The sequence below is a fragment of the Pelecanus crispus genome, chromosome 2 (assembly GCF_030463565.1).
Source record: "Pelecanus crispus isolate bPelCri1 chromosome 2, bPelCri1.pri, whole genome shotgun sequence".
NCBI classification, from domain to species: Eukaryota; Metazoa; Chordata; class Aves; order Pelecaniformes; family Pelecanidae; genus Pelecanus; species Pelecanus crispus.
In genome coordinates, this window is record NC_134644.1 from 115,967,672 (window position 1) to 115,988,370 (window position 20,699).

Sequence of the window (20,699 nt, forward strand, 5' to 3'; positions counted from 1 at the left end):
TCATGGTAAAAAATTTCTTCCTTAAATCTAGTCTGAACCTACCTTCTTTTAGTTTAAAACCATTACTCCTTGTCCTGTCACAACAGGCCTTGCTAAAAAGATTGCCCCCATCCTTCTCATAAGCCCCCTTTAAGTACTGAAAGGTCACAATAAGGTGTCCCCAGAGCCTTGCCTTCTCCAGGCTGAACAACCCCAACTCTCTCAGCCTTCCTTCACAGTAGAGGTGCTCCAGCCCTCGGATCATTTTGGTGGCCCTCCTCTGGACCCGCTCCAGCAGGCCCATGCCCTTCTTGTGCTGAGGGCCCCAGAGCTGGATGCAGTGCTCCAGGTGAGGTCTCACCAGAGCAGAGCAGAGGGGCAGAATCACCTCCCTCGACCTGCTGGCCACGCTGCTTTTGATGCAGCCCAGGATACGGTTGGCTTTCTGGGCTGCAAGCGCACATTGCTGGCTCATGTCCAGCTTTTCATCCACCAGTACCCCCAAGTCCTTCTCTGCAGGGCTACTCTCAATGCCTTCATCCCCCAGTCTGTATTGATATCAGGGGCTGCCCCATTCCAGGTGCAGGACCTTGCACTTGGCCTTGTTAAACTCATGAGGTTCACATGGGCCCATTTCTCAAGCTTGTCCAGGTCCCTCTGGATGGCATCTCGTCCTTCTGGAATGTCAACTGCACCACTCAGCTTGGTGTCATCTGCAAACTTGCTGAGGGTGCACTCGATCCCACTGTCCACATCATTGATGAAGATATTAAACAGTACTGGTCCCACTACGGACCCCTGAGGGACACCACTTGTCACCGATCTCCATCTGGACAATGAGCCATTGACCACTACTCTCTGGATGCCACCATCCAACCAATTCCTCATCCACTGAACAGACCACCCATCAAATCCGTATCTCTCCAATTTAGAGAGAGGGATGTTGTGGGGGACCATGTCAAAGGCCTTACAGAAGTCCAAACAGACAACATCCATAGCCCTTCCCTTGTCCACTGATGCAGTCACTCCATCACAGAAGGCCACTAGGTTGGGCAGGCAAGACTTGCCCTAGGCCATGCTGGCTGCGTCAAATCACCTCCATGTGCCTTAGTGTAGCTTCTAGGAGGATCTGTTCCACGGTCTTCCCAGGCACAGAGGTGAGGCTGACAGGTCGGTAGTTCCCAGGGTCCTCTTTTCTACCCTTTTTAAAAATGGGTGCAATATTTCCCTTTTTCCAGTCACCCCGGACTTCACCTGACTGCCATGACTTTTCAAATATCACAGAGAGTGGCTTGGTAACTACATCAGCCAATTCCCTCAGGACTCTGGGATGCATCTCGTCAAGTCCCATAGACTTACTTATGTTCAGGTTCCTCAGGTGGTCACGAACGTGATCTTCTCTTACAATGGGAGTAACTTTGCTCCCCCAGTCCCCGTCCTGCGGTCCATCCACTCAAGAGGTGTGGGAGGAGAGGTTGCCAGTGAAGGCTGAGGCAAAAAAGTTGTTGAGTACCTCAGCCTTCTCCTCGTCCATTTTTACCAGTTTGTCAGTCGTGTTCATCAGGGGGGTACACTTTCTTTGACCTTCCTTTTCTGGATGACATACCTGTAGAAGCCCTTTTTACTATTCTTTGCATCCCTTGCCAAGTTCAGCTCCAGCTGCACCCTGGCCTTCCTGACCCCATCCCTACACAAGCGGGCAGTGTCCCTATGCTCTTCCCAGGATACCTGTCCCTGCTTCCACTGCCTGTGCATTTCCTTCTTGCTCTTTAGTTTGACCAGCAGGTCTCAACTCAGCCATGCTGGTCTCTTGCCTTCCTTTCCTGATTTCTTGCACCTGGGGATCTAGAGCTCTTGTGCTCTATGGACAGCATCATTAAAGATCTGCCAGCTCCATTCTGCTCCCTTGTCCCTGAGGGCAGTTTCCCCAGGGGGTTCTATTGACTAACTCCTTGAACAGCTGGAGGCTTGCTTTCCTAAAATTCAGGGTCCTGACTTTATTCTTTGCCTGACCCATATCCCTCAGAACTGTGAACTCCACCAGTGCATGATCACTGCAGCCCAGGCTGCATTCAATCTTGATGTCACCAATTAGCTCACTTGCATCGGTGACCAACAGGTCCAGTATCACATCCTCTCTGCTAGGGCTGTCTATTACCTGGCTTAAGAAGTTATCCTCAGTGCATGCCAGGAGTCTTCCTGGATTGCCTACAGTTTGCTGTGCTACTTTTCCAGCAGATGTTGGGGTGGTTGAAGTCCCCCAGCAGGACGAGACCCTGCAAGCGCAATGCCTCCTGTAGCTGGAGTAAGAAGGCTTCGTCAATAGGCTCCCCTTGATGAGGCAGCCTGTAGTAGCACCAACCACAGGGTTCCCTTTGTCGCCTTGGTCTCTGATTCTTACCCATAAGCTTTCGACCTGCTCGTGGCTGTTCTTCAGAGAGAGCTCTTCACACTCTATCCATTCCTTGATGTAGAGGGCAATGCCTCCAACCCTCCTTCCTTGCCTGTCTCTTCTGAACAGCCTGTAGCCATCAATAGCCACATTCCAATCATGGGATTTGTCCCACCAAGTGCCAGCAATGGCAACTAGGTCATAGCTTTCTAGCAGCATGGCAGCTTCCAGCTCCCGTTTGTTGTCCATGCTGTGTGCATTGGTGTAGAGGCACTTCAGCTGGGCTGTTGGCCGTGTCACCTTCTCAGAGGAACACCCCTTAATTCCTTTGAAGTATTCCACTGGTGATTTCCTGTTGGCTCCTATTACCTCAGGAGCCACTGGCTCATCTCCATAGGACTTCAGCTGTGCTCCAGTGTAGCCAGCACGTCTCAGAGCAACAGGCTGGGGGCGCTGGCTAGCACCCCGTCCCTGTAACCTTGGCGTGTCATCCCACAGCTTGTCATGGGCAAGCCTGATATTATCCCCCTCCCCCTTCAAGTCTAGTTTAAAGCTCTGTCAATAAGGCCCCACTAGCTCATGAGCAAAGACCCTCTTGCCCCTTTGAGAAAGGTGAATCCCCTGACACCAGCAGGCCTGGTGCTGTGTAGGTGATCCCATTATCAAAAAAACCCAAAATTTGGCTGGTGTCACCAGCCATGGAGCCATGTATTAATAGACTGTGTCCGTCTGTTTCTTCCAATGTCACCTGCCCACAGCTGGAAGGATAGAGGGAAAAAAAAAAAATAACCTGTGCTCCAGGTTCCCTTATGTAAACTTATAAACCTTTTGTCAAACCACACAGTTAAGCTAGGATCCCAAGGCTCTGCTCTAGTTTCAGTACATTAACAGCACAAAACTCATGATTTCAAGAGGGAGAAGCCAACCTACCTTAACTTTCAAATATACACCAATGTTTCCAGCATTTTTCAACGGCAGCTGCTGCTTGGCTGTTGAACCCACACTAGCAGACAGATATATTGTCTGGAAAATGTAAAGAAGCATGTATGCATGTATGCATATATAATAAAACTAAACATTACAGAAGAAGTAGGCTAGGAAAGGCAAACTATTATTAAAACACACTTTGGAAATACATGCAAACCTGTAAGTCCTTTGGAGCATGTATCCTTGCTATTCCAGCTCTTGCTCGGAGAGGAATACTTTTAATGACGCTGCTAGGTCCTGGACTATCCACTTCCACATCAACTCTTGCCAAGAATTCATCCGCTGGACCCAAGGAATCTAGGAACAATTCCATGAGTAACAAAAGCAAGCAAGTCTGCTAGCAGCAAAGACCATTCCTATAGGTGCATGTCTCACTTCAGCTATTATCCAATCTTGAAAACATATTAATGTTGTGGTGATATTAACAGAAACTCTCCCCATTACCCTGGCAACAGTTTTTTTTTCTTTTTAATGAAGTCTCACAGGATCTATTTAAGATTTTAACCTTTCTGTCAAATGTAGCTGAAATTGCCCCTGAAGCAAACAAAAAAACCATCTTAACATAATAGCCAAACTAGCTGATATATGTACTATTTTCTATATAGGACACCAAAAAAACCTCAGAGGTTTCTTCAGATTTCTTATCTATTTTGCAACCAGCACAATGTTTTCTTAAATGATGATTTAATTCCCTCCACAAAAGGAGTAAAGCAAATTCCACACATCTTGCAGTAGTAACTGCTTTGTACAGTTTGATACTGAAGTATAAATACCCCTGTTAACATCTAAAAGATTAAGACACAGAAGTATTCCACCTCCTTCAGTTACTAAAACTGAATGCAATACCCAAAATATTAGGACACAGAGCAAAGACAGAACATTTTATTTCAAGATTGCAGCCTGTTCCTGCAATTCTAACACATGCATACATTGAAAGTTAAATTTGTTTTAGCTGAAATGAAAATCAAATTGCTATACCTGAAGAAGAAATTTGTTTCTTAGGTGCATGGAACAGAACCCAAACTGTTAAAGCTTCAGGATCCTGAAAAAGAAATTGATTGACTCATCTTATGGGGCAGGGAGAAGAATTACTGAAGAGAAAAAAAACCCCAAAACTAGCAACAAAACTCTACTGCTCAAATAGGTAGACTCCCCAAAAATCATTACTGTCAACCCAGACATTCAGAACTGTCATTTCAGACCGCAAGTAACAGGAAGAATCATTCAACTACAAAATACTCACTTGCCCATCATAGCTTGCATGTATCACATGATTTACAACGGATGGGGCTGCTATCTGAGAAACTGCATCCATTTGAAGCGACTGTTCATTGGAAGGATTAACTGGTTCCTTGGAAAACGTGAAGCAACGCCAAGCTACTGCATTCTGTCAAAGAAATAAAGTATTAGAAGTATTAAATCTCTTGTTGTCACTAACAGTAATGTTGACAAAGCTGAGAAATACAATGCAAGTTCTGAATGATCTAAGTAGTTTGGAAAAAACAAAGATTAGCCCGTAGTTTCAGTTGGTATGTGATAGTCCAGCAAACCCTCTAAAAATAGTCAGAAACCCTTCTGCAGTAAAAGGAGACAAGCTGAAACTGGTTACTTTAAGCCTTCAAGAACTTTGGCTGTTCAAGACCAAACCTCACTAGTCACCAAGATGACCTGATCCAATCTTAACACAGGGCCAGTCCTTTCTTGTCTCCCCACACAAGAAAACAAGACCAGCTCTTCCCACAGCACAAAACAGCAGCCAGCCTAGCCAAAAATCTGAAATCTGCATTGCCACGGAGATGCAGAGGAACATATTGTAGCCTATAATACAAGCTATTATTGTCTAGTGAGAGACGAAGTAGATAGAGTGAAGAGTCCTGCTCCTGCAGAGGAAGAGAGAATATGTTAAACTTGCTACAAAGCAAGTTTGGCTGCTTGTTTGAAGAGTCGGCTGTTCCACTTCCAACAGTGGAATATGTCTCCATCTTCTCAGAGGGAAGCATTAGGCAACATAAGCCTTTTGCTGTCTGCTGCCCTATGTTCTCCAGTAAGGCAACACAGAGGCAGCAGTCCATGGCTGGGCTGTGAAAAAAGAAAAAGAAAGGAAAAAACAAAACAAAAAACAAAACCTGAACCACTAAACAGAACCCCACACCTATCCCAGAAGCATTTTCGTTGGTACCATTATAGCTGAATCAGATTACCACACTGCAAAAAAAGAATTTATTTCCTGACTAAGCAAAGATTTCTTGTGAATCTTACTTCTTGTGTCCAGGGTATGTTACTTAATGACATATAACATAAAGTGTTTTGGTATTAAAATTCAATATCACAAGAAGTTAACTTTCACATACAGGAAGTTTACTGTACTTACAGCATTAATAATAAGTCTAATTGGCACAAAAGCATGGGTTTTGTTGATAAGTTTTAGTGGAAGAGCCTTCCAACAGCCAGAAGTCAAGTCACCAAAATCCAGATAATCTCTTTTTCCTGTTTCCACCTGGTTTTAGGGCAAAGCAGAACTTAGAAGGAAAGAAAATGTCTAAAACACACTACCATACAAAAGCACCAGGAAAGTAAGGATGTTATTCACCTATTCCATCCTCTTAATGCTATATCCACACACAATACACACCTCCTAACAGGGATAGGAAGAATCTAAGAAACACATTTCCTTTGATATCAAAAGGGGTTACATCCAATTGGTGCTCTCTCACATATTTTGTGGGATTACTTAAGCCAATCTTAGTGCAATATTTATCCACCAAAACCCAGTAGACAACCAAATTATTTTGGCTAATTTAAAATAACAATAAATTGTTAGCTGTGGTTAATGACTGATAATTTTACTTTTATCAGTGATGTCACAGACTATCATACAATTCATTCAGTCATCTCCAGAAGTACCATCAAGCCCATTTCTGCCTGTCCATACTCTTAAATCCATATTCTTAAATTTAGGACTACATAAAGCCAGATTTCGTTCTCAATGTCACACTGTCTCGCACCTTGTTGTTCATAAGACACAAGACAAAGCATTTTATACACCCACTTATTTTTAATTTTTAATTAGTCCAAAATAAGAAAATATTCTCTACAACCATAAATAAGCTGAAAGTAATAAGAAACCAAGACAAAACCTACTTGATGTAAAAAATAAAGAAATCCTTACAACTGGAAATAAATGGGTTTTGTTACATTTCAATGCCCAATGGTATCAAACATAGCAGATACTTAGAAAGCATTAGATGTTTAAGATCTCATCCATTCTTTTAATAATGAAAAAGCAACACCTTTTAATTTATTCCTTTCACACAGTTGCATAATAATTCTTCATTTGCAGATAGGTGTTCTTCTACAACTAAAACATCCTAGATAGTCATATAAGCTTCTCATAATCATTCTTGTATATTCCCTCCCCACTCCAAACATAAGAAATCCCAGGTTCCTTTGAGGAACAACCTCGCATTCCTATTCTTTTCCAGTGTCATTAAATTATTCAAAATTCCAACAGCAACAACAACAACAAAAAAAACCCACAATAAGCAGCTACTTACTTCTAAATTAGGATTTTCAGCGACTGCTGTCAGAACTACCCTACTTGCCAAAGCTTCTGCCTGAACAATTGTTTCGGCATCTGCAGAAACCGGCCAAGATGAAACATTGAGAATACACTGAAAGATCCCCGAATGACAAGGTAAGAAAAGTATTTTCAGATCATTGGTAGAATAGGATCCTACGATGGTTTTGTTCTTGAAAACCAGACATTGATATTTCACAGGATCCATCTGAAAAACAAAATCTCTGTCATTTTCAACAGGCCTCTTGCCAGAGAACAGCTTCTTTCAAAATAGCACATTTATCTGGCACCACTGCTTACCACAGACATTTTGTATATGTTTTTGCTCAATATTAATTATTGCATCTTCATATTCATGTCCCACTTCCATCTCACTCAACTGTAGGCATTTTCTTTTAAATTAAAGGGTTAGATAAGTCAGCCTGAAAGTTGCAGGGGTTTCTTTCCAGCATCTAGTGGAATATTAACACTGGTCTTATAGTATTTATTATATTTGAAAATGAATTCATAAGTAACACCCTGATTTTTGAGAAAGAAGAGCAGCAAAATAAACAAAGCCAATTGTACTTGGTGCTTTCTGCCATCAAAGATGGGATGAAGAGGTATGGTGGAAGAGTAATGGAAAGGTCAGTGGATGGAGGTCACCAGTAAATCCTAGTGCAGATGCCTTAAAGTTTCTGCTGTGAACATACTCATAGAAAGTCTTAAAGCAGGAGCGACAGACTGCAAGTCATACATAGTGTATTTCAGAGTTAACTTGACTGAAAAAAGTGGGTTTTAATTATATTGTGCAGCAAACAAATTAAATGTATATATTTCTTCATGGAAACAACTGTAAATGGGACTGTCAACTGTAACATAATTTCATGGAAAAAAAAAATCACCTCCTGGTACAACAGAATCTCAGGTTTGAAGAGCTGCATAAGAGCCCCATGATACTGAGTGACTAGAAAAACATGTAAGAAATCTTAACTTTCATATACACATGTATATATACACAGAGTTGTGGTTTGGTGGTTTTTACAGAGGACATATTCAGAGAAAACCAGAAGTCATACACCTGGAAAGACATGTGCTACATCTGCTGGAAAAATATACCTAAGGGATATGATAAGGACTTATAAGACTTACAAGCAGCAATATATAAAGTGAATTATTGTCCATTATTTGTCAGTAATAAGGACCAAACAAAACCAGCAAGAATCAGATTTAAAAAAAGGAAAAAAGCAGTAGTGCATAGAATCCACAACTCAACTGAACTGTGGACAACACTACACAATTTTAAAAGATTAACTAGATAAAGAGCAGTCCACCAAAAACTAGTAAGAACAGAAATAACATCTAGCTCAAAAGTTCCCAAGCATCAAACTGACAGAAGCTCAGAGTATACTATGCTTGTTCTGTTGTTATATTCTTCTCTACTAACAGTATTCATCAGTAAAAGAAATTAAAGTACACTGATGGACCTTTAACTAACTCATTCTCATGTTCTTGAGAGCTTTTACCTCTGGAACTATTATTATGATGACAGAAGTAGATAGAATTTAACAAAATTAAAGTGCAAATGCCCAATCTATGGCCTACAAAGTTACATACAACACACAGAACAAACCATCTAGCTTGAAGCCTGTTCCAAATATTTCTCATTCTCTGTCACTCAAGATCTCCTGATTTCAAGAAAAATGGGAGCAAACTGCACAAAATGTTTTAGCAGTAACAGTCCTCAGCGTGGATGCTTTCTTTTCTAGGGCTGACTTTTCTTGCATACAATGGTGGGAATGAACGAGCAGTAAATTCAGACCTGCCACACTTTATGCATGGAAGACAATTCTACAAGTCAATCCCTTCATGTGGCATTTACCTCTCTATGCCTACTTGTTGGAATAAGTCAGGTGGCCTGGCTGAAAGAGGGTAGCACTGCTTTTGTGCATATTAACTATAAAATGGGAAAAAAATTACAAATCTGTACAGAAGGCTCTAATTTTACATATGACTTCTGGTAAGATTGCAGCATTGTTCCTATAGCTTTATTAAAAAAATCTCTTACCTTTTCCCCATTAACTGAAACACTGAGTATTCCAATGCTGACCTGCAACCACCGTTCAGTTGGATTAAAAATGCTAAGAACCGTCTGTGATGCAATTCCCACGCAACAGGCATTAGGGAACCTCAATTCTTCTGGTACTTTTACATGTCCTTTGGAAGAAAATATGCTCCTGTTAGTTCCAAGTACCCAGAAGCAACCCAGGCTGTCACCATGTCAAGTTTATAAACTCATTTGACTAATGCTTCCTTATGGCAAGGAACTCTTTTGACTCCTACAGTTTTCATAAGAATGTTTTCCACAAGCCTGATACTCAGAATTTCAATCATTTCTAATTTGCATCTTACTTGGAGTTCTACTGTCATGAACAAAAATCCTTATGGAAATAGCACATCCCATGCAGACACTAAAGCATATATATATACACACACACCTTATATAAAATACTCAGTGTTCACAATTTAATCAGTACTAGCCCAACTCAGAAAATGGTAATACCAGTATTAAACACCTTTAGAACATTTACACTGACCAAAAGGAAAATCTTTTTTTACCAGAGTATAACTGTTACCTGAAAAGGTGTTGAGGCAATTTTTGCTACAGAAAATATGGAGTACTCTTAGAGTAGATTTTTGCTCTAGAAGCATGGTCATCAAAAGTTATCACCAAATCAAAAAGAAATCCTGCTTCAAATATTTTACTTCCAGGAAGTCCTTACTTCTAAAATATTCAAAATAACTCTTTCAGAGGAATTACAACATTATAATGGCAACTCAAAACTCAAATGGAGGTTAAGAGTTCCCTGGCATGCTGAGGATCAATCTTCATTACATCCAGAAACCCACTAATGTGTACTCATGTCAAATTAAAAATTGGACTTCTCAGAGACACACCTAATATCTGGAGTAGACTTAGTTACTTGAGCAACAAGCTTTAAAATAAAGCCATACACTCTTATTCCCCTCAAAAAAAAAAAAAATTAGCACAAGTATGAAGGTGAAAATGTAAACCAAGACTAGCATCACTGGAAATTAAGTTCAAAAACTCAAGTTTGCTAAAAATCAAGTTTAGACTACATATATATTCAGAGTTCAAAAACATGTACAAAACCCTAGAGATTATGTATATTAAAAACCATCAAAAAGTAAGATTGTTCAAATTTTACTATTTTAAAATGTACTAACAAGATCAATGATTTAGAACAAACAATAAACAGAAAACAACCTATAAACTGTCACAAATTCAAACCTTGAACCCCGCTAGCTTGTCATTTCACCTGAAAGAATTAGCCAGAAAAAAGTATAGCAAAAAACAACTAAAGAGATCATAGGTTAAAAGAATTCTTTAAAATGAAACACTAATTTGCATTGCTTAGGTTTAGAGCTAAGTCAAGATACAGAGAAATAGCAGAAGGTACAGAAAGCACTTGGCAGCTTGTCTTTCCCCTTCATAACCAGAACACAGCTTCAGCCCTCCACTCTCCTCTTCAGATTTTTTGGCTTAACTGACTGCTAATACCAAGTTAGGCTGGAGACAGAAATGTCATCTACTTTCCAGATAAAATACAACTGAATTTCCAGAGCATAACTTGTCTGGCCTAGCATGAACTACAGCTAGGATTTCTCTTCCTCCTATGAAAGACAGCCCCAGATCCCTTAAACAAACAAAAAACCACTGAATGAACCAAGAATGCTGAAATTCTTCTGGATGATGAAAAATTTATTTTAAGACCATTAGGGGGACTGGAAGAATAGATACTGAATTCTGAGAACATCATTAAATAAGGAAATTAGCAACAGCTTTTTTTAAAATAACAAAGCTTGCATAAAGAATAATTGTGGTCACACTTAATAGTCATCTTAATTTTATTTACTATAATATTAGCATCATCATTATCGCCCTTCTTGTCCACAGCTGTATTTTAAACACAGTCTAAAAAACACACTTACCAATACCAGGTGACTTTGGCAACTCCCACTCATTTCTACCAGCTCCAAGAGGTTGTCCAGTACATGATTTTATATTTAAGATATTCTTGTTCCAGGAAGTAGAGTGTGGATTACAAAGTGAAGCTGCACCCAAAGAGCCAGCACCGATACTTGGACCTAAAGGAATTCCTACCATAAGTGGATTCTCAGTATGTCCTGCTGGGATACCAGAACAAGGAAGCCTTGCTGGAAGACCAAAACCTGCAGAGCTGCAGCCATGAAACTGAGACAAAACTGTATTTCCAGTAGATGGTATATTTCCCAGATGCTGTTGTGCAAATGGAGTCGTTGCAAGAGAACGTCCTGTAAGCAATGTGGGAACAGAAGAAGAAATTGCTTGACTCTCAGAGGTAGTGACATGGGATTTAAAGCTTGAAATAGGAACATATTGTTCACCAGATGAGTTTTGATTGAATGGTATATAAGTGCTTAATCCAGGATATACAGGTAATACATTCAAGGATGGTAATCCTTGTCTCTGTGCTTTGCTTGTTTGATCCTGCCACACTTCTTGTGCTTCAACATTAACAGAAAGTGGCTGAAAGATGCGGAATTCACTTGGTAAAGCTGATTTAACATGGTCTAGCTCATTATGATTTGCTGCTACATTTGAAGGAATAGATGCAAGCTGCTTTTCATTCTTCGGAAAACCTTCTTTGGACAGTTCTTGACTGAGTATATCATCAAGCTTTCTTTTAAGACCAGCAAGTACATTTTCTTCTGATTTCTGGTCAATACTAAGCAGCGCTTCTTTTTTAGTTTTTTGACATGATTGGTCTTCTAGATTTTCATTTGTATGTTCCTGCGAAGGAGTTGGACTGGCTCGAATTATTGTTGTGCTCAGTTCACTAGCATTTTCACCCTAGTAAGCAAACACAATACACAGTGTTACAAATTTTAGAAAAGCAAATAGGGTACATAAAACAAGACAGACATTAATACCAGTATTGCCATCCAATATAAATAATCAAGTTTGTTAAGTCTTCTCTGAAGTTTTGCTTTTGTAACATCTGTGGCTCCTCATCTTGAAAAAGAAAACCTGCAACTTCAACCTGTTTGCTGTCTAAAGTCACATCCTAGCTAGGTGTACTGGGTCAGGCTGGAATGAAGCTAGTTTTCTTCATAGTAGCCCCTATGGTGCTGTATTTTTAGATTTGTGACCACAACAATGTTGAAAACACACCAGTGTTTTAGCTATCGCTGAGCAGTGCCTGCACAGTGTCAAGGCCTCCTCTGTTTCTCACTCTGCCACTCCAAAGTAGGCTGGGGGTGGGCAAGAGATAGGAAGGGGACATGGTCAGGACAGCTGACCCCAACTGACAAAGAGAGAATCCACATCATGCTCAGCAATAAAACTGTGAGAGAATTTTTCCAAAGTAGCTGTTGCTTGGAGACTGGCTTGGCATTCGTCTGCTGGTAGCAAGTGATTGCTTTTGCATCACTTGCCCCCCTCCCCTCCTTCACTTATTAAACTGTCTTTATCTCAACCACCAGTCCCCCACCCCACCCTTTTACCATTCCAATTCTCTCCTCCATCCCACTGTGGGGGTGTGAGCAAGCAATTGTGAGGGGGATCAGCCACCAGCTGGGGTCAACCCACCACACTAGGCTTTAACACCAGAAGAATGCTCTCCTCTCTGAAGTTATCACCAACTAAGAGAGTTTCCACAGGGCCAAAAATATTTGGCTCTCAATGATTTTATAGTGTTATTATGTGGGAAAGTAACTGTACTATGAAAAAAACCTAATGGAGCAGATTCCCAAAGTCACTGACAGGTTCACAAGACATATTATTCTAAAAAACAGAGACCTGCAGTGAATTTTCTTATTTATTGTGCTTGAATCCAATACCATGAAGATTTTCATGTTTAAAAATGCATGAATCATAGAATCGTTTAGGTTGGAAAAGACCTTTAAGATCATTGAGTATAACCATTAACCTAGCACTGCCAAGTCCACCACTAAACCATGTCCCTAAGCACCACATCGACACATCTTTTAAATACCTCCAGGGACAGTGACTCAACCACTTCCCCGGGCAGCCTGTTCCAATGCTTGACAACCCTTTCCATGAAGAAATTTTTCCTAATACCAAATCTAAACCTCCCCCGGCACAACTTGAGGCCATTTCCTCTTGTCCTGTCACTTGTTACTTGGCAGAAGAGACCAGCACCCACCTTGCTGCAACCTCCTTTCAGGTGGTTGTAGAGAGTCATAAGGTCTCCCCTCAGCCTCCTCTTCTCCAGGCTAAACAATCCCAGCTCTCTCAGCTGCTCCTGGTTAAGACTTGTGCTCCAGACCCTTCACCAGCTTTATTGCCCTTCTCTGGACACGCGCCAGCAACTCCATGTCTTTCTTGTACTGAGGGGCCCAAAATTGAACACAGTATTCGAGGTGTGGCCTCACCAGTGCTGACTACAGGGGGACAACCACTTCCCTAGTCCTGCTGGCCACACTATTTCTGATAAAATTGATCCTTTTTCTGATAGAATTGATCCTAAAGGGCAGCATCCAAACGCGGTATAGATTATTTATCCCCATATTCTTTATGACTGCACTTTATGAATGCAAAGGTGCTTACTAAAGTCTAAGTTTCTCGTAACAAGAAATGAGAATCCCCAATTATTAAGAGTCCATGAACAAAAAGCTGATGTGGTTAGGTATCAAATCTGTACTTAGGGTTCTTAGTAAAAGTTAGGGACCTAGAAGCAGTTAAGTTACAGTAACTTAGCAGATATGTTTTTTTTGGGGGGGGGGGGGGGAACCACGAACACACAGCACTAAAGACATACTTGCCAGCTTTTTAAGAAAAAAATTAAAAAGCTGAGTGGCCCTGGCTATAGGCCAGAACACACACTTCCTTCTTCCTGATACTTTCAGCATCATTAGTCAAAAAGGATTAGTTTAAGATGCATGAAAATGCACTGATACAAACACTTTCTTTGTGCACTCACACAAAGAAATCATTCAAGCCCAAAGACCTTCCATTTTGGCAGGTATGCATGGTGGAGGTGGAATGAGTGCACCTCATGCTCAGAGTCTTCAGATTTCTGTATTTAGAAATCAAACCAAGAAAAAAAGAAGTACGAACCATAAACATGCATGCATACATACAAATGTTTCAAGGAATCTCCTATTGGGTTAACTGTCAAGAGCAGAAGTGATTACACCTTCTCACGCACCGTTCATAGCTACTAACAAGAACATTGGCACTAATCAGTGGAAGAGGACTGACCACGGGAGAACCACCCTCTCACAACTGGCATCACACTTGGCAGCCTTCACAATATAGTGGATGGAACTCGAGGTATTTCCCCTACCAATCTGAAAAATTCTTTAGACGTGCTACAAAGGTTAATTTTTTTCTTGTGAATCATAGAATCATTTAGGTTGGAAAAGACCTTTAAATTAAGATCATCCAGTCCAACCATTAACCTAACATTACCAAGTCCACCACTAAACCAATTAAGGGTAGAGTAATAATTTCATGTTTCCTGGCTTGGTGGCTGGATTATTTATAATGAAAGTAAAAACTAGGAATCATTAAGATTGGAAAGGACCTCTAAGATCATCAGTCCAATCATCAACCCAACACCACCATGCCCACTAAACCATATCCCGAAGTGCCACATCTACCTGTTTTTTTGAACACTTCCAGGGATGGGGACTCCACCACCCCTCTGGGCAGCCTGTTCCAATGCTTGACTACCCTTTCTGTGAAGAAATTTTTCCTAATATCCAATCTAAACCTCCCGTGGTGCAGCTTGAGCCCATTTCCTCTTGTCCTATCGCTAGCTACCTGGGAGAAGAGACCAACACCCACCTCACTACAACCCCCTTTCAGGGAGTTGTAGAGAGCAATAAGGTCTCCCCTCAGCCTCCTCTTCTCCAGGCTAAACAACCCCAGTTCCCTCAGCCGCTCCTCATAAGGCCTGTGCTCCAGACCCTTCACCAGCTTTGTTGCCCTTCTCTGAACACGCTCCAATGAAGTACATCCAGATCACAGATTTCATTTCCAAAATTGAGTTTCAAAATAATTTTTAAAAGTTTCAAAACCAAAACTAGACAGTGTGGTACCAAAGCAATCCAACATCAGCTCAGGACAGGTGTACCTAAAGAACTCTAACACAGGAACAAGAGAGCTACACAAACAGATGAAGAGTAGCTACAGTATAAAGCAGTTGTTCAGCTTAAGTAAATAGGACTTGGGAGGCAGGGAAAGGCATGTTAAAGAAGGCGAAAGAACAATAATGTAGCGGTTCAGATTGTTGTAGAAAATTAAGCTGCAAGTTACAATCCTTTAAAAAGGGCATTCAGGGCAGCTGCCTGAGGTGAGATGTCTCACCAGGCCAAATCAACCAAACAAGAAATAACAAAAAAAAATTTAAAAATCATGCACCCTTGACAACCTGACACTTGTATTAAAGGGAAAAGGCACCACTGGTTAAACAGTGCTATAGGAAATACTCAGATCTGAACATAACTCCAAATACAAACATTCTTGTTGTCTGCAAGAAGCTTCAGGCAAGGGACATGAAAGTGGCTCTTAACAAATGAGATGAAGATCTCTCGGTCTCTCTCAGCATAAAGATTACTAACCCAAAGGAATAAATTAACACTGCAGCCTGATAAATGTGACTTATAGATGTACTCATAATACAAATGTAAAACTTCGGCAAAGTACTTGAGGATCTCATTGATAAATTACCCTAGGGAACAAAGACTACTCAAACAGTAACATCTTTTCAAGTCAGAGGGGCAAACTAGTATGCAGCCAGTTACATCAAAGCATCAAGAGCCACCCGTTTGCATGAGATGACAGGAATCTAGAACCATATGCATTTCAAACGTGAAATAGACCCAAGAGCTGATGTTATGCCAGCACTGACTGCAAGCAAATACCCATTTAAATTTTCCCTTCCTACAGGACTGTGATTCCCACTGGAAACATCAAGATGGAAAAGAACAGATATTCCATGCTAACTTGAGCAACTAGACCTAGAACAAAATGGGCTGTAGGCCAGAACACACACTTCCTTCTTCCTGATGCTTTCAGCATGAAGGAACATTGCTGCTGGTGTTCCTATAAGAGCAAGAGAAGTTTTCACTAAGCTTTCACAAGCCACCAGTCCTGAAAAGCCTCACCCTCCGCAAATGAAAAAGAAAAAAAAAAAAGGTGTAGTAGAGAGCATTTCTATTTCCTGTGTTAGAGGAATCCACAACTGATAAAGATATTACAAAATAAATGTAACCACTCAGATTTACACAGATATGGATGCAGAGAGGTTTTTCAGCTTTTGTTTGTTTTTTAAAGTTCCATCCACATTTCCACACACTTTGGGAAGGCGTAACAGAAAGATTCCAGATTCCAAGGAACCCATGGATTTAGATAAAAGAATGCCAGTTATCTTAATCAGCATAAGATTGCAAGTCTGAACAGAAGTTTCACTCTCAGAGTACACTCTTTGCTAAAGCAGTAAGAACAGTCAGAATGATTGCCAGAGACAGAAAATCATAGCTTCAGTCGTGAAAAAAAAAAAGAGGTTAAAGCTAAAATACGCATTTATAAACACTTCTCGGGGGGTGGGGAAGAAGGGAAAATATTCTCCTAACAGCAGAAGCTGAGCAGAAAGGGAGCCTCAGGAGTGATGAAAGCAGATATAGATTCCACAAACTACCACTGGAATACTGCACTGCATTCCAAGAACAGAATGACTTAACAAGCAATTGGGGGGTGGGGAGGAATCAAAGGGGAAAAACACACCAACTCTAACTCTTTTCAGAAGTCAGTAGTTCTTTGAATGTTTTACTATGTTTATGTTTATTAGGGTTTGTGCATTAACACAATCTATTTCAGAATTTAAATTTGTGAAACTCAGGAGTAGGGGAGCAGCAGAACTTCTTTTCCCTATGCACAGCATGTCCTAAACTGTTCCAAAACCCTTAAGGCTTTTCTAATTTAGAATTCTTTTGACCATTTAAGGGTTTGTTTTGGGGGCAAGGGAGAGATGTTCGTTTGTTTGTTTGTTTTAAAGAAAGGGAATTAATACATTTTTACAATTCAAGACTTTCTTACCCAGTATGCCTCCGGATTATCTATTACAGCTGTGTTCTTAAGGGTACTGTCAGAGGCAGAGACATATGTTAATCTGCTCATGCTAGCACTTGAGTAAACTGACTGAGGTAGTACGCTCTCTTTGCAAGCAGATTCCTGATAACATGGAGTGCAAGTCAAGTCAGTTTCAGACCTGAAAAACAGATTCAAAGTATGTCAGTATTAGAATATATTTCTAATGCTGCCTTCAAGAAAAATCAATGCTACACATTAGCTATACTATTCTAAAAATCAACTTACTTAGCCATTCTGTTTAGTACAGTCAGTAGAAATGAGAAATCAGCTCTCAGTTAACAATTACAAGTTCTGGCTTTGATGTACATAAAACTCATTTTCATTAGATATAAATATGTAAGGCAAAGCATCAGACTTCCACAACTGAACTCAGATGCTAAGGTCACAGAAACAACACAAGAACTATTAAAAGCAAAAAGGTGAATCAATATACTTGTATCTAACTAGATGGAGGAATGTCAAATGACATCAATTCAACATCCCAGGCATCACACATTAGTATCTCCTATTCACTGCTGAGATTCTCTTCATTTCACACACCTGAAAGCATGGGATCTCTCAGCACTTTGTCAAACAAGAAGAGGTAACATGAAAACAATTATAGTTGCTGACAATTTTAACTGGAAATCCTAACATCTATGTCACACACTTGCAAAAATAGACCTATCCTGCACATTTTAACTTCTGAGAAATTGCCAGACAGCCTGTAATTCTAGTATCATGTACAACACACTAACTGTAGTTAAATATCAAACAGTGAACTTAAAAAGTTAAGGCAAAGAAATTAGTTGCCTCCTCTTCTTAGGAGAATGTATACAGCAATTGGCTACTGGCCATGTTTATATGTTTAAGACTACACATCTTATAGTTTACGTAACACTTATTGTTATGGGAGCTCATTTAAAAAATGTTGCCCTTTCAGTTGCTAAGAAAGCCTTAAATCTTAGACACAAGTTGCAGTTTCAAAATATGAAGTGGTCAAAAACAAGACAACTATTTCTATCCATCCTCTCTCACAAGAGATAGTACGAATCAGAGAACCAAACTGAGTGAAATAGAAGTTTAAAAAACACATCTTCATTGGTCTATACAACGTCAAGCTTTGTTATCATATAATTAACATCATAACCCCCAATGAAATAGCTTTATTTGTAATAGATTAATTACACTAGAACAACAATTAATAAAGATGGGATTTTATAGCTTCATCAACACAAAGTTTTAGGTATCTGAGGTATATGACTAGCTAACAGGCTGAGTATTTTGTGTTCTTGCATTACTGGATAATCCTGAGCAGGAACAGCAATGTTCCTATCCAGCATCTGTATCTCATCAGGCCAGTGAGGAAAATGAAAAGTTAACAATTGCTTAAGACTGCTTCCCCATACACATAATAAAAGCAAACAGAAAGCTTAGTCTAAGAACGAAGTCTTAGCCTGATTAAGATCTTATATAAACTGAGATCAAGGACAACATTCAAACTAAAACTTGATCCCTCAAAAATCTTCATGAAGCATTAATAATTCTTATAACTTGCACCAAGAAATTTACCCTGAAAATGCTGTTCCAGAAGTCTCACTAGGAGAAGAGTGGATTAGTGGTGAAGTTGAAGGTCTGAAGCTATACTGCTCATCCTCTAGAGTCTGCAAGTCACATTCAGGTAGGATGGGTTTATGCTCTGGTAAATAAACAGAATTTCATAACAGTATTTATTTAAGCACAGAGAACAAGTCTACGGTCAAGAAAAGCCTTTTCAACAACTGGTTACATTTATCTAGGCTTACTTACCAGTACTATTCTGGGAAGATGGGGAGAGCTTCTCAAAAGTTACGTGTTTCGCATTCCCACCACAAGCAGTACTGACATCTTTGTTTCTCTCCTCTATTTCTGCATTTTGCTTCTTTTCATCATTGTTCAATTTCTGCATAGGCTTTGCTTTTTTAGGACTTACTGAGACATGTTTACTAGATTGTTTGGCAGGTTTTAAGTTGCTGAGTGACAGAGTGTCTCCTGTACTTCTTTCTACCAAATCATTACATGGTTCAGGAACAGCATTTGTTGCTCGATCTACTGTTTCTGTGTCTTCCCTGATGCAACATCTACTAGTGACATCGTTGGTCTGGTAAGCAAGCGGACTTCTCTGTGCCACTTCCATTTTTGCTGCTAAAGGAATTCCACGTGTCTGTGCTTCATTTCCAGTAGGTAAGGTTTGGATATCAAGCATATCTGATCTAAGATCAGCATTCACTGACTGTATATGTTTACTATTTACTAAATCTGACAACTTTTCTGAATATTTAACACTATTTACACTTACATCTTCATAGTTGGAAACACCAGACAGACTAGAGAAATGCTGAATAGCATTTTCTTCATTACAATAATCCAGAAATCGCTTCTCTATTTCTTGCTGCTTGCTACGATTATTTATCAAGTCTTCTGCAAGAGTATCCTTATTTTTATCTTTACTCAGCAAAAACGTATCAGGCATAAGGTTCTGGACAGATGCTTCATGTCTCACAATACTCTCATATTCACTTTCATGTCCAATCTCATCTGTTTTTTTGAGGTATTTTTCCATATCAAATGCACTATTTTCCACATTGCTGGATAATACTTGATTAGCAGGAAGTTCCGTCTCTGTATCAATTCCAGGAAGGAAACATGTTCTTTTACTTTTATTAGAGAGTGTCATCATCATAGCAGCTAGTTGGGAAGGGTCAGCACTGGAGGAAGCATTAGCAATAGCAGAGGCAATTGTGCTAATACTCAGGACAGAGTCAGAGTGATTAGATAAGCCATCTTCAAACTTGTCTTTATGAATTCCATCCTACAACAAACCAAAATGAATTAAGCACCAAATAAAGAAAATTTTGTTTAGTGTTTTGGTTTTTGCGTTTTGGTGGTTGTTTTTTTTTTTTTTTAAATTATTTTGCTTTTCTGCATCTGGTAATATATTAACATTTCTAGTTGTCAAATATTTAATCAACTGTCAAGAAGCAATACTGCAATAGGCGTAATTCTCATTGTACTGATTTTTTTAAGTCTACTCCACAAAATTTTTTTTAAAGATTAAATAAAGATTGCCTGCTAGGAAGCCTTAGTTCCTGTAAAACTTTTAAAATCCTAGAACGTTTTAATTCAGTTCAAAGAACTGGGAGTGAAATACCACCAGGAACGAACACAGCAGAGAAGAAACTGCCACAACCAAATACACAGTATCTTCCCAATTAATTTTAAACCATCTGCCTCTCTACAAGGGGAAGACAAATCTATTTCTACCGTTTTCTCTATCACTCAAGTCAGATTTCTTCCTTAATTTTCACATTGGCTATTCTTAGCAGAGGGCATGGAATAAGTAGACAGTCATGTCCAGACCACAGTCTCTACCCACCTCTCTTAGATACACATACATTCAGGAAAACATCTGTTCCCCTGTAGGTACGCATGCATGTCTTCATAACATCCTCATAAAAAGACTGATAAAGTATGGAGCAGATAAGTGGACCATGACTGGACTGAAAACTGGCTGCTCAAAGGGTTGTGATCAGCCTGCTCTATTTGACCTGACTTTGAGCAAGAAGGGACAGCAGGAGGCCAGC

At 40.0% G+C, this 20,699-nt stretch overlaps 1 protein-coding gene across 1 annotated transcript in view; it reads right to left on the reverse strand.

Annotated features, from left to right (window-relative positions):
* The window catches only part of CEP192 (centrosomal protein 192), a 78,703-nt gene that overhangs the window by 36,489 nt on the left and 21,515 nt on the right, over window positions 1-20,699 (reverse strand). The window contains exons 14-24 of the mRNA XM_075704851.1: window positions 18,886-19,927; window positions 18,649-18,775; window positions 17,044-17,215; window positions 10,929-11,829; window positions 8,983-9,131; window positions 6,913-7,143; window positions 5,730-5,855; window positions 4,602-4,745; window positions 4,337-4,400; window positions 3,516-3,655; window positions 3,302-3,394 (exon numbers count right to left, since the gene is read on the reverse strand). Of these exons, the coding sequence (XP_075560966.1) occupies window positions 3,302-3,394; window positions 3,516-3,655; window positions 4,337-4,400; window positions 4,602-4,745; window positions 5,730-5,855; window positions 6,913-7,143; window positions 8,983-9,131; window positions 10,929-11,829; window positions 17,044-17,215; window positions 18,649-18,775; window positions 18,886-19,927 (3,189 nt within the window). The remainder of the gene's footprint in view (window positions 1-3,301; window positions 3,395-3,515; window positions 3,656-4,336; window positions 4,401-4,601; window positions 4,746-5,729; window positions 5,856-6,912; window positions 7,144-8,982; window positions 9,132-10,928; window positions 11,830-17,043; window positions 17,216-18,648; window positions 18,776-18,885; window positions 19,928-20,699) is intronic.